The 15,961-nt window shown below is 49.1% G+C and overlaps 1 protein-coding gene across 3 annotated transcripts in view; it reads left to right on the top strand.

The window, feature by feature from the left end:
• LOC142582897 (cholinesterase-like) overlaps window positions 1-15,961 on the top strand; it is a 74,228-nt gene that overhangs the window by 53,709 nt on the left and 4,558 nt on the right. For all 3 annotated transcript variants that reach the window (XM_075693007.1, XM_075693006.1, XM_075693005.1), the window contains exon 2: window positions 13,661-15,156. In XM_075693007.1, coding sequence (XP_075549122.1) covers window positions 13,664-15,156 — 1,493 coding nt within the window. In that variant the 5' untranslated portion in view covers window positions 13,661-13,663. The remainder of the gene's footprint in view (window positions 1-13,660; window positions 15,157-15,961) is intronic.

The raw sequence follows: 15,961 nt of genomic DNA, 5'->3' as shown, positions 1-15,961 counted from the left end.
ATTGCAAGAAGAAAAGACGACCGACATATTCCAACTGCGAAGCCGCCACACCGCGAGCGTCAAGCAAAGCGCCGCAAGGCAACGATCGGCCGGTGCTGACAGGCCGGTGGCTCGTGCGCGAGAATCGGACGATTGGCACGCGACAGGAGGCGACAAAGAGGAGAACGACGTTCGAAGGAGCGAAGCTCGAGGGACGGTTTTTGTTGTTGTTGAGTGCTCAGTCGGTTTTGTTGACGGGCACAGGTTCGCCCTGCATAAATCAGTTTTTCGTAGAAACGGCTGTTGTAACTGTTGGTTACAATATACAGAAGGCGAAGATAACGTTCAGGAAGCTGTGAAGCGAAGAACTCATGATCGGCAGTTAGCCTCAAGAGACTGTACAGGGGAACATTTACCTAGGACAGTTACTCATAGGGGGACCCTGATCCTGAGAAGAAAATTTACAGACGACTAAAAATGAATTGGAGTACGTACCGCAGGTACTAAGAAATCCTGAATTGGAGCTTGTCTCTGTCGTTAAAAAGAAAAGTGTACTATAATTGCACTACCGGTGCTCACATATGGGGCATAAACTTGGAGGTTAACTAGGAAGCTCGAAAACAAGTGAAGGACGGCGCAAAGAGCGATGGAATGAAAACTGTTTGGCGTACCGTTAAGATACTGGGGTAGAGCGGTGTGGATCAGAGAGCAAACGGGGTAGCCGATATTCTATTTCACAGTAAGGAAAAAAGTTGAGCTGGGCCGATCATGTAATGTGTATGGCAGATAACCGGTGGACCATTAGAGTTACAGAATGGGTGCTACAGAAAGGGAAGCGCAGTCACGACGGCAGAAAATTAGGTGGGGTGATGAAATTAGGAAATTCGCAGGTGCAAGTTGGAATCAGCTAGCGCAAGACGGATAATTGGAAATCGCTGGGAGAGTCGTTCGTGCTTTAGTGGACATGGTAATAGGGTAATGGTGATGATAATGATCATGATGATGTTTCTGCACTATAAGCGACTGAGCGCAGTGGCTGCTGTGCGTGTATTTCGGAGGCCAGCACAAGCAGTACTATATTGGACGAGGATTACATTATGTGCGTCGCATAGAAATTGTTCTTTACATGACGGCGATGCGTTTGCGTGTAATTCTACATCGCTATGCTCGTGAAAACAGCATCGGCGGTGCAGAGGAGGCATATATGACAGTAATGATGGCAGCAATCAAACATGGTACACACCTACAATAGACGATGTATATAATTGCGCATAATTCCGCCCAGGCCATGGAGTCTCTGGCGGCCAAACGTAAGCGGATTTAGGATGTTTGCGATGTTATGCACAAAGATAACAGGTGTATAAGTTGCGCAGCAAAAAAGAGGCGGTGAGGTTGTGGTTTGACAGTGATTCGTGCGTTTTTGAGGTGGAACTCCTTTCCATCACTCTCTTTGGCCGGTGAACCTTGCTTGTTTGTTTCCCGCGTGACAACAGATCACAGCTTAATCTGAGTGCGACGAAAAGTAAATAGGCGTGACACTGCAGCGAAGCAAGAGGAAAGCAGGCGCGTTGTCAGACAGTCATAAAGACTTGCTAAAAGACAGAAAAAGGTGGAGAGAGAGAATGGCCATACACTCTGGTATTCCTTAAGATCTTTATTTCTTTCACAAAGCTTGTGATGTTTCGAGCGCCAGCAGCAGTTTTGCGACGCTGTTCCTTTGCGTTACATTTCTGGGGGCTCCATGTCCCTCTCCTCCATGCCTGGACGGGATGGCAGCGGGTCATAAAACACTGCCACTCGGCTGTCATCCCGCCCACGTGAAGGCCAACGGGCTTCATCCATAGGCCACCATTTTGGCGGGATTCGGGCCCTGCTTGCGTGCGTTCCGGGTACACGCACGCAAAACTGGGCCTGGAGAGACTACACCGGAAAATAGGAAGGTGCGTACGTGTTTCTCTCTGGCAGCCCCTTTGTTCGCCGCCGGCCGATGGTTTCTGCAGCTCGTCGGGGTCCTGGTCTCGGCGATTGCGCGGACTCTTCTGTCGTCTCGATGTCATGAGGCAGCGCCTTCCAATCGCGCCCCTGTCTGTTCTTCTGCTTCTTTCTGTTTCCATTTTCTCTGCTGTAGGGTGTGCGACGGCAGGCGCTGGCCGCAGGATAGGCAGCCTCTTTCTGCTGGGTTCTTTGCTCTTTATTTTCTCTATCGCGGTGTGCCATTAGCGACCACCGGGGGCCATGTATTGTGCCGCAGTGAGATTTAGATTCCGACGTGTTGCTGAAACTTTTGTTTGTATCCAATCCCAGCTTAATAAATGTTTTTTGTTGCTTCTGGAGATGCATGGCGGCTCGGAGTGCTCGAATCCGCGGTCGTCGTCCGGCGCGCCGTGAGCGTAGCGTGAGACCACAAGCTTTACGAAGCGCCTTTTTCTTTTTCTCCTCCCCACTCAGTGCCGCTCTCCAATGACAAAAGTTCCGGGTTGTCGTGCACGTCAAAAGTATGAAAATGTTACTGTCTTCCGCACAAGAAATTTCAACGTTTCGCACTCAGATTCTGCAAATTAAGTGGCGTAGCAAGAAGTTGCGCGTGTTATTGAAGATGAATAACATAGGTGAGATGTATTTTGACATTATTATAGCTCTTATTATTCCTACCCGCCAGGGGTGCTTAGTAGCTATGGTGCAGGGCTGCTAAGCACGAGGTCGCGGGATTGAATCCGGGTCACGGCGGCCGCATTTCGGTGCGGGTGAAAAGCGAAAACACCTGTGTGCTAAAGTGCGCGTTAAGGAACTTCAGGTGCTCCAAATTATTCCGGAGTCCCCCACTACGGCGTGCCTCATAATCATATCGTGGTTTTCGTAAGTAAAACCCATAATTTGTTTTTATTTTTTATTATTCCTGCGAAGCTGTAGTCGGCGCTTCTGTGCCGATTGGGTCTTAAGTCCGCAATTCATGAGTGTACCACATACAGAGACCACAGGCCTTCATAACTTTGCATTTTGCCAGACGTTGTGAGTACATGTAGGTTCTTCGACTCTACTATAAAAAACTCAGTATTCGAGCTTTCGTGGCCATTCAAACCCAGAATAACTGCCACGTATTAATAATTCGTCAATGTAAATCACCCTGAGGCGTAACATTCATTAAGTATTCTTTCTAAGTTCGGGCAACTTTATAAGTAACTAAATTTGATTGTTGCTTTGTCCAACGCTTGCAGCGCCTTGAGTTTCGTAACTGTTTTGTATTACTCTGGCATCACAACGATCTACAGTTAACAGTCACATCAAGTAATTTATAATGACCTAAGCTCGTCCAGCTTTTTAAACTCGAAGAAGAAAAAGAAGGATGTGCACACAACATCGGCGTTGTTGCACAGCTGTGTATGTGTGTGTCTGCACGTAGGTGTCTGTGCGTACACGCGCAACTATGCATTCGTGCCATCAGGCATGTGCTCTGTACATACGAATGTATGATCTCTTTGGGGTGGTGCATAAAGATGTGTGAGTTCTTGCCGATAAATGTTTCGATCAGTGTTTAAAAAACAATCGCTTTTTCGTCAAGCAGGTGGTGAGTGACAAAGCATGTATGTAAGACAAGAAGCCGTTCCTTTCATTTATTCTTTCTCCTCTTCATTACGAGTTGTCAATCGACCTTCTGCTAGTCATAACTGATTATAAGTACAATGTGCAGAGACCAACGATAGGTTTCACCACAGGCCGCGGGTAACACGCGCCCAGTACTCCAAGTTGGCGTGAAAGAATTTCTTCGAACAGCGGTACCTACCCAGTCCCGCACCTACAGTGACCCATGTGACCGTGAAAAGGTTCTTTGAAAAGCTACACAAATGTACACTCAGCCACCCAAGTTGGTCGGACGGTTGGTTTCCAACCCTGTTTCTTCTACACAGCAGTCCGATAAACTACCCGTTCGTCTATGGACTGCCCAGGTAGGCGGGAAACGGTTAGATACATAGAAACATATAAAGCCCCCGGAATGTGCGTGAAGTACCCTAAGAAGCGTAACGCATTAAAGAAACAAGTAACGTATTTTCCGTATTCGTGTTACCTGCACGCTCTGCCGTCTATATAGGGTGTTTATTGCTCCCCTCTGAATTAATAAAACGACGATGCGCGTCCCTTTATGGAGTTCGCGTATTCATCGGGGGAAAATTTTTTTACTAGACACTTCTTACATGGAGACCTGCTGTTGCACGCATGCAAGGTTAGCTCCACCTGAGCTTGGCGGCGGGCAACGTTGTGCCGAAAACAGCATCGTCCACAGCTACTATCCTTACGCCAGCTAGGCGTGGTCAGCATGCTGAAAGGGGTTGCGTAGTGGTGCGTCAGTAAGGCATGGTACTTCAGTCCTCTAGGCACCTTCGAATGCAGTGCCGATCTACTCAATGACCTACAAGAGCCGCTGCCACGTCGCAGCATGCCTCATGTCGATGAGCGAACTCTGTTGCATGGCTCCCTTCAGGTTCCCCCTCTCCACCTAACTTGCCCGTATCCCTCTCCAGTTGAGTATAGCGATCCTTTCTGTCCAGTCGGAAGTGCGCAAGTAGACTCAGAGCCACTTCTCCGGTTTCAGTGAACCTCGCTGTTCTTTCGCCCACTTTAACTTCTACTTCTATCTTGTTGTTGTTGTCCGCATCTCGAGAAGCTGTTCGTGGCACGCTGTAGCGTCGTTTATCTGCCCGCAACGCCCGGTGGCGGTGGCGTAAACAGATTAGCTCCCAAAGATGGACGTGCGAGCGCATGCGCCAGCCATCCTTTATGTTTTCGGTGTGTCGTTCTTTCTTCACGCTCCCACTTTCACCCTATTCGGAGCACAGGCGCAGCGTCATTCTTCATAGTTACGGTGTCTTTCACCATCTGCGCTTTTCGCCTACCGCCGCTGTCTCTGACGTAAAAGCACTGAAGATGCAAGAGCAGCAGCAAAGGCTTGCAGAGTACGTGCCTTCTTGAAGTCGCATTTCTTGTGGCTTCTGCCTGACACTGGCAACTGTGCCTATTGGCGCACGTTACCTCCACGCCCCGCTGTACGCCCGGGAAATGAAGAGCCAACGAAAGACACACTGCACAGGCAGTCTGTATTTCAAGTCAGAACAAATGCGAAAGGAAGGGGAACTGAGGGCCTCGAGTTTCTTAAGTATAACCCCATCAAGCTAACAGACAATGAAGCCAAGGAAAGCATCGAAGAAATTAACTCTGGTTTAAATTGGAATCTAGAAAATATTGAAGAAAATTGAAATTAACGTGGACGAAAACATAATTTGTCACCGGTGGGGTCGAACCCCCAACCTCCGCATTACACGTGTCTTGCAATACCAATTGTGCTACGGCGACGTCAATTCGTCCCCTAACTTGGGTATTTGTGTTTACTAGATCTAACCGTAAGAGGCTAGATCTAGATAGATAGCAGTCACCGTAGCACAACTGACAGTGCAACGCACGCGTAATGCAGAGGTTGTATGTTCGGCTCGCACTCGCGATAAGTTATCTATCGGCCCGCTTTCATTTCCCTTTTCTTCATTATTTTCTACATTCCAAATTAAACCAGAGTTACCTTCCCCGATGCTTTCTTTGGCTTCACTGTCTGTTGGCTATATGTGGTCATGATTAACGAACTTGAGCTCCTCAATTCTCTTTGTTCTCTCGTTTACTCATTGGGAAGGCCTCGAATATGGCAGCCTTGACGTCATTATGTAGGAAGCGAGAGTTTATTAGCCACGAGCCTGCTTTCCTAAGATCACGTGTTACGTGACACCATCGGGCAAAAGAAGGATCTTCCACATCCGCTCACCTTGGCTTTGAGTGGCGCTGGCTAACACTCCTAGGGCTAGCTTTAGTAGACATAAATATCCAAGTTAGTGGATGAATTTAGAGCCGTCGCCATTCTAGCATTACTTCGGGCAGCGTATGCATTCCCCGAGGCCGCTGGCGCCGACGCGATGCCGAGGCCGCACGCGCGCGTTACGCCGTGCGCAGCCAACAACACATATATATCTATAGACAAGAGAAGGCCTGAGCGCTTGGTGAGTGAGGTCACGGAGAAGAGGCCGGCGGCGTGCTCGGGGATACGGGTTGAATGAATTGATCGCGCCCTTACGTGCGACGTTAACCGGAGCGCAGTTACTGTTTCTTTAGGCATAGTTAAACAGGTGGCCCGCAGAGCACGGAGGGTGTTCCAAGATTATTTTATTTATGCAAAACTATTTACGCGCTGAATTATTAAAAAGCCCGTCCATAAAAAATGAAATGGTTCAACCTTAGGATTGAGAACGAATTTCGGGTACATGATGACAGGGAGCATGGCTTCTAATGAAAAGTCACAGTGTTGCCCTCTTCTTCAGAGTAGCTTCTTTGTCTTGATTTATCGTCGGCGTCAAAGAGTTTGTCATTCAGGCAACCACAAAAGTTCTTCAACAAAATGTTAGCACGACTGTGTGTGGAGGACGACGACGAAGTTCGAAGGAGGCTTGCGGGCTTTTATGGGTCCGTCTTTTTCGAAGCTTTCAAGCCTTTTTTGGTCATCTAGTGGTGCAAACTTCATATCATCGGATCTGTGAAGACGAGAAGAGTCAGCGGATACCTGACCTTGAGGTGGGCCACCCCTTTTTTGGACTTTATTGGAACTTTCGTGCTCACGCCACGCTGGCCGAGAGCTAGCGTCTGGTAGACCTAGCACGGCATGGCAGCAATGCACGTTGAAGGGGAAGTGCTCCTGGCGGATGACCTTACTGAAGACCTGGGATGGCGGACAGTGTCCAGCCGAAAATCTAGAGCTACGACGAGGCCTGGATTGGGTGATGGCGGTTCGCCAAGCGAGATGCCTGAACGACGGGGCGCAGGTGAACGGTGCGGAGGCTCGGCAATCAAGAATCGCATTGTGAAGGCGTCGCGCATGCCACCGATGCCACAAGAACGCATCAAAATAGTCATTCGCCCGCGGGGTGGGCTGAATTTGGAGAAAGTTAGCTCTACAGCGGTGGGCAAGGCAATCGTAGAAGCGGCAGGCCTCAGTATTGAGCAGATTAGGGAAGATGTTATTTGCCCTAACTTTATGCAAAATATCTTGGTGGCTAGTACGCCAGAAAGGAGCAACGCTGAACGATATGTGAGACTCAAGTCAATCAGAGTGTCAGACAAGGATGTTGAAGTCAGTGCGTACGAGACGGCCTACGTGTAAGGGGGTGACTACGTGTAAGGGGGTCATTCGCAATGTAGACGTTATGGATGGCCCCGCGACACTTCAGCGGAACATTGTTAACGATCGCAACCCGCTGGCTATGGTGGTCAAACAAATAAAAAACACAGGATCAGTCTTCATTGTTTTCGACGGGTTAAAAGTGCCCAATTTCGTCAGATATGGGCCAACTCTGGTCCGGTGCTTCCTGTATCAAAAGCAGTTGGATGTGTGTTATGTGTGTGGCAAGCTTGGACATCGGGCGGATGTCTGCCCGGCTCCCGATTGTTTTGAATGCCGAGGATGCGGGGCTCGGAACCCTGAAGAGGATCACAACTGTGTGCCTTGTTGCAAGCTTTGTGGCGGACGACACCTGACCGCGGATAAACAATGCAGACAACGATACCAGCTTCCCTATGCCGTGCGTGTTCGACGACAGGAGAGAGCCAGGGCGGAGCTAACGGCGGAACAGGAGGCAGCCGAGATGGTGCAGCTGGTGAGCGCCCGCCAACGCTCTAAGGGACGCTCGCGCTCTAGGAGCCGCTCCAGGTCGAGGCAGCGGCCATCGACTGGGACTCCAACGACCAGGAGCCGATCGGTTTCTAGGGAGGCGCGGGTGCGCTTTCCTGCAGCTGGTGGAGACGGCGGCGCAGCTGGAAGCCAGACCACCTGGGCTGACAAGGTCAAGAGCGGCATCAGCGCCGGCCAAGCGCGCGAGCAGCGCCAGGAGCATGTGAATGGTAATAGGGATAGGGATAGGATTGCGCAATTGGAGAGAGAGAGAATCATAGCTTAAAAGCAGCCATTGACGGGCTTATCAAAGAGATAGCTGAACTTAGGAACGGCTTGCCTTCCGGTAACAGCGGTAGCTTAGGACAGGCTAGGAAACATGATGACTCGGTTGAGGTACCAAGGTCTGTGGAGGTCACAGAAGAGACCATGGCGGACGAGGAGATGCCTGCTCCGAAAAAGAGGGCCCTATCCTCGACCGTGCGGATTCAGGGCAAAGTCGGTTCCGAGCTTAAAGCAATGATGGCGACATTGCAAGAAAGTGTAAATCAGATCATTAGTAGACTGGAGCGGATAGAAGAAGGGGAAAATATCACGGATCAGAGATTAGGCAAAATTGAAATATATCTAAACGAGACGGTGGTCCCTGTTATGGAGCGGGAGTGCACTCGGCCGCTAGCCCAGCAGGGTAAGTCGCCGAGTGGACTTGAGCTCAAAAGTAGTTCACCAAATTTCCGTGGTCAAGATGGCTCTATTAAATAGTTCATTTAGTATTTGGCAGTGGAATTTTAGGGGGTTCAATCATAAGAAGGCCTCTCTGCAGCAGTTTGTTAGAACGCATGGTGTGAAACCTCAAGTTATCATGTTACAGGAAACACTGACGTCTAACGTGACCTTAACCGATTACAAAGTGGAAGTTAAGAATAATGAACAGGGCAGAGGACTCGCTACTCTCATTAATAGGAGGTTGGCGTATATTAGACATGATCTTCACATGGCGGATTGCAAGATTGAATATATTATGGTGGAGGTAATTTTAAGTCGGCAAAGGTCATGTCAGAGGAGCGTTTACCTGCTTAACCTCTACAGTAGCCCCCGCGACACGAAGCAGTTTCAAATCTCTCTTGACCAAGGCAACCAATCTGGCTAAGGATGCACCGTTGCTTATTGGAGGGGACTTCAATGCGCCATATCATGTGTGGAAGTATGTTTATAGCACTATTAAGGGGGAGAGACTATGGCAGCAGGCACTAGACTTGAATTTAACTCTGATTACAGACCCTTCGTATCCCACCAGATGTGGCACGTCGACATGTAGAGATTCGACACCTGATCTCACTTTTGTTCGGGGGGCGGTGGATTCGTCCTGGTCCAATTCTAATATACATTTTAGTAGCGATCATTACATACTTATGACTACTTTGGTAGTGGCTAATAAAAAGGAGCGCACATTCAGGATGGTTGACTGGGATGCATTTTGGAAACGAAGAGCGCCGAGGATCGAAGATGAGGGAAATTAGTTGGCCTTGGAACAGTGGACTAGTCAGCTTAAAAGTGACGTTGAGGCATCCACTAGAGAGGTTCAGACCGATATTGACACGGAACACATGGATAGTCGCTTGGCGCATTTGTTGGAAGGGAAGCAGTCGTTCTTAGCGAGATGGAAGGGTCAGAGATTGAATAGAAGGCTTAGAAAGCGTATAGCAGTGGTTAATCAGGAAATTTAAGACCATTGTCGGGTACTGTGCAAGCAGCAATGGGATGAAGTATGCAATTCTATTGATGGTCGCATTAAGAGGGGAGGCGCCTGGAGTCTGCTCAGACATTTACTATATGAGACAAACACTAAATCTAATCAGAGGACTGTGATAGGTAAGCTGGTCCATCAGGCGTGTCGGGACTCCACGGACCAGGAGTTGCTGAAGGATTTGGCTGAGAGATACCTTCCGTTGGAGACCTGGCACAATACACCTGACGTGATTTTGGAATATAGTGGGGACGAAAATACAGCTATGGATGAGGAATTTACTGAAAGTGATATCAGGATGGCGCTGCAGAATCTTAATGGTCGATCGGCATCAGGGCCGGATGGCATTACGAATAAAATGTTAAGGAATTTAGACGACGGGTCAGTTGAGTTCCTTACGCGGGAGATCAATTACCGATGGAAGGAAGGCTCTTTCCCGGAAGAGTGGAAACTTGCAACTACTGTTCTGATACCCAAACCGGGGAAGGCCATAGGGCTTGTAAATCTCAGACCCATTTCCCTGACATCGTGTTTGGGGAAAGTCGCTGAGCATGTCATTTTAAATAGGCTAACGCGTTATGTTGAGGGCAATGGGGTCTTCCCGCACTCGATGATAGGATTTCGGCCCGGCCTCTCGACTCAGGATGCTATGATCAGGATTAAGCATCAGCTCCTTGACCGGCGGACTAGGGATACTAAGGCACTAATTGGACTTGATGTGGAAAAAGCTTTCGATAAAATCCGACATTCTTTCATTCTACAGGCGCTATCGGACTTGAACATGGGGCAGCGGCTTTTCCATTTTGTCAAGGTTTTCCTCATGGATAGAAGGACATGTCTCAAGTTTGGGGATATAAAGTCGGAAGTCTTTAAATTGGGTTGCTGTGGTACTCCGCAGGGATCCGTACTCTCGCCTATGTTATTCAATCTGGCGATGTCGAAGTTGGCTAACACAATACACTGGACACTGTCCAGGATATTGGCTATTCTATCTACGCGGATGACATTACTATATGGAGTGTCGGTGGTAGTGATGGAGAGCTTGAGGCTAGGCTGCAGAAGGTGGTAACGCTTGCAGAGGAGTATGTGGGTCTCATGGGGCTCAAGTGTTCCACTAAAAAGTCGGAGTTGTTGATCTTAAAATCTAAGAAGCTAGGTCGTAGGCCGAAGGGTTGGGTACCGGAAGTTGAGCCTTGCATTAGAATTCATACTAGGGGAGGGTCGGTGATACCCAAAGTTGAAGCAATCAGGGTCCTGGGTTTTGTACTTGAAGCGAACGGATCGAACATTAGAACCATTCAGCGTATCACCAAGAAGACGGAGGAGGCCATAAGACTTATAAGAAGGATCTCTAATAGGCATAGGGGTTTAGGAGAAGAAGGTGCGATGCGCTTAGTTCACGCATTTATGATGTGTCATTTCTCGTATGTGGCAGCTATGCTAAATTGGAATAGGGGGGAGAAAAAGAAATTGGAAGCATTAATAAGAAAAGCCGTCAAGGCTGCGCTTGGTCTGCCTATGACTACGTGAAGCGATATGTTGTTACGACTCGGTTTGCATAATACTTTAGATGAAATTGCCGAGGCTCAGCGTACTGCACAGAGGGAGCGGTTGCTAGGTACACCAACGGGTAGGTATATTTTACAGTCAATTGAAGAATCAGTGGCTGTGTCGCACGATAGGGCGCCCCTACACGAGTTGAACGTGAACCTTAGGGCAAATATCATGGTTCGTCCGTTTCCGCGGAATGTGCACCCCGTGCACAATGTAGAGAGGCGGGTCGCGAGAGCTAGGGTTTGTTGCGCGAGGCAAAGGATCAGGAGGAGGAGTCTGCTTTCGTTGACGCCGCATGGATTAATGGTAAAAATGCTTATTCGGTGGTGGTGGTAGATGGCAAAGGGAGCGTTAGAAATGCTGCTTCCATTTATACCAAAGATCCGGGGGTTCCCGAACAAGTGGCTATTGCTCTAGCACTAATTGATTCAAGAAGAGTTTTGGTGTTTAGTGACTCGCGATCTGCGATTAAAGCTTTCTCGAGAGGACTTGTTGCTGAACCGGCTAACAGACTGCTGCAGGGTAGGGATATCACTTCGTATACAGTTACTTGGTTCCCGGCGCACATGGGGACAGTGGAGGGAGCCCCGCGTAACCTCAACGAGGTGGCGCACAGGGAGGCACGAGGATTAGTGTGCCGTGTACTCCCTGAAGGGGCTGAATCTCCCGCTCCTTAGTACAGGGACCAGCTGTTAACCTGCAACGAAATCACCAAGCACTATTACCTAGGGCGCAGGGCATTCCCCCTGCCACATTCTAAATTAATTAGGCCACAGGCGGTTACATTAAGGCTTCTGCAGACACGTACGTACCCTAACCCGGTCATCATGAATAAAATTAATCCGGACTGCGGGGTTTCACTCTATTGCAGTAAGTGTGGGGGTTTGCTCGATTTAGAACACATGCTTTGGCGCTGCTTGGCGTTGGCCGGTGATGGTTCTAGAGGTGAACGGTGGTGGCAGCGGATGCTGCACAATGAAGTGCTGGCGGACCAACTCAGGGCTGTCCAGAGGGCCCGTGTGACGGCAGAGGGGCTCGGCCTCTCTGTACCGACGTGGGAGCGGCCCGCATCAGTCCCAGACTGATCCCTCAGGACCTAAATAAAGTTATTCATACCATACCATACCATACCATAACACATATCTCATGACAACTTCACTGGTGTGTCCTTCTTCATATTCGGGACACATGTACTTATTCCGGTCTAGATTAGGCTTTAAACGAATAATTTCGCTTTCAAGGCATTATTACATATAGTACTGCAGACCACATATTTACAACACCTCAAATTATTTTAGCAATGGAGATACAAAACATTCGTGCAACTATTTACAAAGAAACATCTGCATCATTCCGTAGAGCTTAAGCTTTTATCTTCTTTGCCTTAGCATTGGCATCCAATATTCTGTCATTCATCTTGCGGAAACATGAACACATAATTTTTCGGCCTCGATTTGTAATTGCTCCTGCAATTGGGCACGCAGATCATATTAGGCATACCCTGGCGTGTACGTAATCAACATTCCGCGGCGATGAAGGCTTGCCGGGCACACAACCGTAATCGCAGCACAAGCGCAAAGCCTACATGCACGGTTCACGTCGAGAAAAAGTGCGCTCGGAAGCATGTCGCAGCATGGCAGGACATTTGTAACTCCGAAAGTATCCAAGGAGCGGCAGGGTTCCCGGAACTAATCGAATTGTTATCGCCGTCGTCGCCCACTCACTCTTCCGCGCCTTATTTTAAACACAGGTGGACCGCTCGTAGCTTCGTAGCACGCTACATGAAACTTCTTGTGGGCCTCTTTTGCGTGGCGTAGTTCGAAGTGGGGGGGGGGGGGGGCTGCTGCATACCTTTTTTTCATATTTAGGACCAACTTTTACCATCCGCCTGCAGACATTCGTCTAAACCTTCAAGATCTTGCCTGTTCGATTGACTCTAAAAGAAACAATCCTGCCCACGATTAAAACACGCTATAGATACTACTACCAAGAAAATAATAACCTTCATTACTACATGTTTTACTCTCATTAGACTTCTATCTGATAGGGACTTCAAGATTTAGTGAACTAAATGACAATTTCTGTTGTGTGTAAAATCACAGTACCAGTACTTGTGCCCGAACAACTGCCTCCGCTAAGTTTGATGTGAACTGAGCACCGATATGAAGTACTTATTCACCCGAAATATCTATACAAAAACCTGCTCACTCGATTAATTGCCCAGACTAATAGTCATCGCCTCGTTTCAATGTTCACCAATGGTTTGTTTGTGCTTCCTTGGCTATTATCACTGAGCTGCGATGCGCACTGTGGGTTTTTTTTTTCAAGCCACCAACTCCCGACTCATTCACTAGTCCAACATCCCCTTTGGCGCTATCTTCAAGGCAGGCGTGTGCTTGCACGAATTCAGAACAAAGCCGCACATTCAGCGGATGTCTCGGGTGGTCATTTATCGTGCTCTCTGACAAATCGCGTGAGGCTTGCAAAATGACCTTGATCTTGAAACGGATGCTTCGACTGGTGCCTCCATGGCACCGTGCCACGACATGAAAAAAAAACGAAAGTAAAAAAAGAATAAAGGGGAAACTGACTGAAGGGAATCACTGCGCTGAGCCGGAAAACGTGCTGCGCTCTCGTGGCACCCCTCTTCCATCACTCTTCCTCTTCTGCATTCCACTTCGCAGGTCATGATGCCTCTTGTCTCCACTGCCATGGTCATCGGCATCGCGATGGCCATTGCAGACCCGGTCGTCGTGACGGAGAACGGCAGCGTCCAGGGAACAATGCTGACCATGTTCAATGGAACGAGTGTGGTGGACGCCTACCTTGGGATACCGTACGCTGCGCCACCTGTCGGAGAACGTCGTTTCAAGGAGCCGATTCCGCCCGTCCCATGGGAGCCATACACGCTGCAAGCAACGAAAAAGAGCCCGGCATGCATACAGTTCTCGCCAGCAAACCCACTGCCACCTTGGGTATCGAATGAAAGCGAACAGAGTGAGGACTGCCTCTACCTGAATGTATGGACACCACGGGAAAAAAGAAACGGCACGGAAAGCTTGCGAAACGTGATGGTGTGGATCCACGGCGGGGGTTTCAATTTTGGGTCAGCCTCAATGGATGTTTACGACGGTGCCGTCCTGGCTGCTGTGGAAGACGTGGTTGTCGTGTCGATGAACTACCGTCTAGGTATATTCGGATTCCTCGCACTGCCAAACGATAGGACGCCAGCTGCGGGAAACCAGGGACTCTTGGACCAAGTGCTCGCCCTGCGATGGATCCAGGAGAACATCGTCAACTTTGGCGGTGACCCGAAGCGAGTGACGCTGTTTGGCGAGAGCGCTGGCGGATGGTCTATCGCGTACCACGCCATCTCGCCCATGGCGCGCTTGCTCTTTCATAGAGGCATCGTCCAAAGTGCCGGAGTCCTGGTCCAGCAGCTTGCTGACTCGTTCAGTACAGCGGAGACGAAGGCGATGCAGGTGGCCGATAGCGTCGGGTGCATACCAGACATGAACAACACCAGCGTCGTTAGTTGCCTGCAAAACAAAAGCGCCCACCACCTGGCCATTATGGAGGCCATTGTGTGCACCCAGTACATAATGTGCTTCACCGCCGTCTACGGCGACCAGTACCTGCCGAATGACCCTGTGACAGCCGCAGACGTGAGCGTACCCAAGGAATTCCTGCTCGGCAACGTGGAAAACGAAGGTTCCGTGTTCGCTAGCCTGTGGTTTTGGATGCAGTTCCCGTTCCATAGTGCCATGAACGTCAGCAAGAAGGACATGTTGTACTTCTTCATGAAAAGCTTCTCGTTCATGCCAGAGATGGTGTCGAGGGCGGTGTACAACTTGTACGTGGGAACGCTTCGGGAAAACGAGTACCCCAAACTGCGGTCGGAACTTGGCCACGCCATCGGTGACGCTTTCCTTCGGTGTCCCGAGGTGTTCTTCGGCGAGAAATTGTCGCAGCACAACTCTAACGTCTACTACTACAACATGGTGTATCACTCGGCTACAGCCACCCACCTTGATCCCTGGTTTGGTCTGACACACTTCGAGGACGTGCAGTACGTCTTCGGAATGCCCCTCAGGGACCGTCCTCCGAAGAAGTACTCGCCGGCTGACGCTGAATTTAGCCGCTACGTCATGCACATATGGGTGACCTTCTCAAAAACTGGGTAACCACGATTTGTTGACCTATTTTCTCGCGCAATCTTGTCTACATCTAGCTCGTGCTAACCTCAATGCGATCTATGCGACCTGTACTAAACGTGTATTGTAACTAGTGTGTACCAGAAACATGGCAGAATAGAGGGTTAAGAAAGGGCAGATTTGCAAGAACTAAATAAAGAATGATTCAACGGATATAATGAATCAATAAAAAAATAGGAATATACTAAGAACAAAAAGTGATGTGGCGAGACAGAGTACACTTGTAGGGTATGCCTGCTGATTCAGCGGTCATCCCAGACGCATTAGAAGTGTCCAAGCTCCTGCAACAGCGCACTCATGCGTAGTCTCGTTAGTCTTCGCGCCAATTATTCAAGTATTTTCCAGCAAATTTTTCAATATATAGCGAATTATACAATTGACAGTAGTCACGCAACGCCGATATTGCCGAAATTTGTCGCTAGCTGCGCGTCGTTATAAAAACAGTTTCGTTGGGTATAATATAATGTCCAACTTAATAAGCCGATGGGAAACATTTCGTTGCAATGTGTCGACAATATGATTTTATATTGCCTCGACTCCACCTGTCGGTCCACCATCCTTTATTGTGTGTGCGTGTGTGTGTGACAGACAGACAGACAGACAGACAGACAGACAGACAGACAGACAGACAGACAGACAGACAGACAGACAGACAGACAGACAGACAGACAATGAACTATATTTGATCCTGAGGAGCTTCAGCGGAGGCCCCTATCGGGGACCCGCGGAAGGCGCTGGCCGCGTCCAAGTCAGGGCAGGAATACCGTGATG

This window comes from Dermacentor variabilis, chromosome 5, assembly GCF_050947875.1.
Source record: "Dermacentor variabilis isolate Ectoservices chromosome 5, ASM5094787v1, whole genome shotgun sequence".
NCBI lineage: Eukaryota > Metazoa > Arthropoda > Arachnida > Ixodida > Ixodidae > Dermacentor > Dermacentor variabilis.
This window is presented reverse-complemented; position numbering and strand designations above follow the sequence as displayed.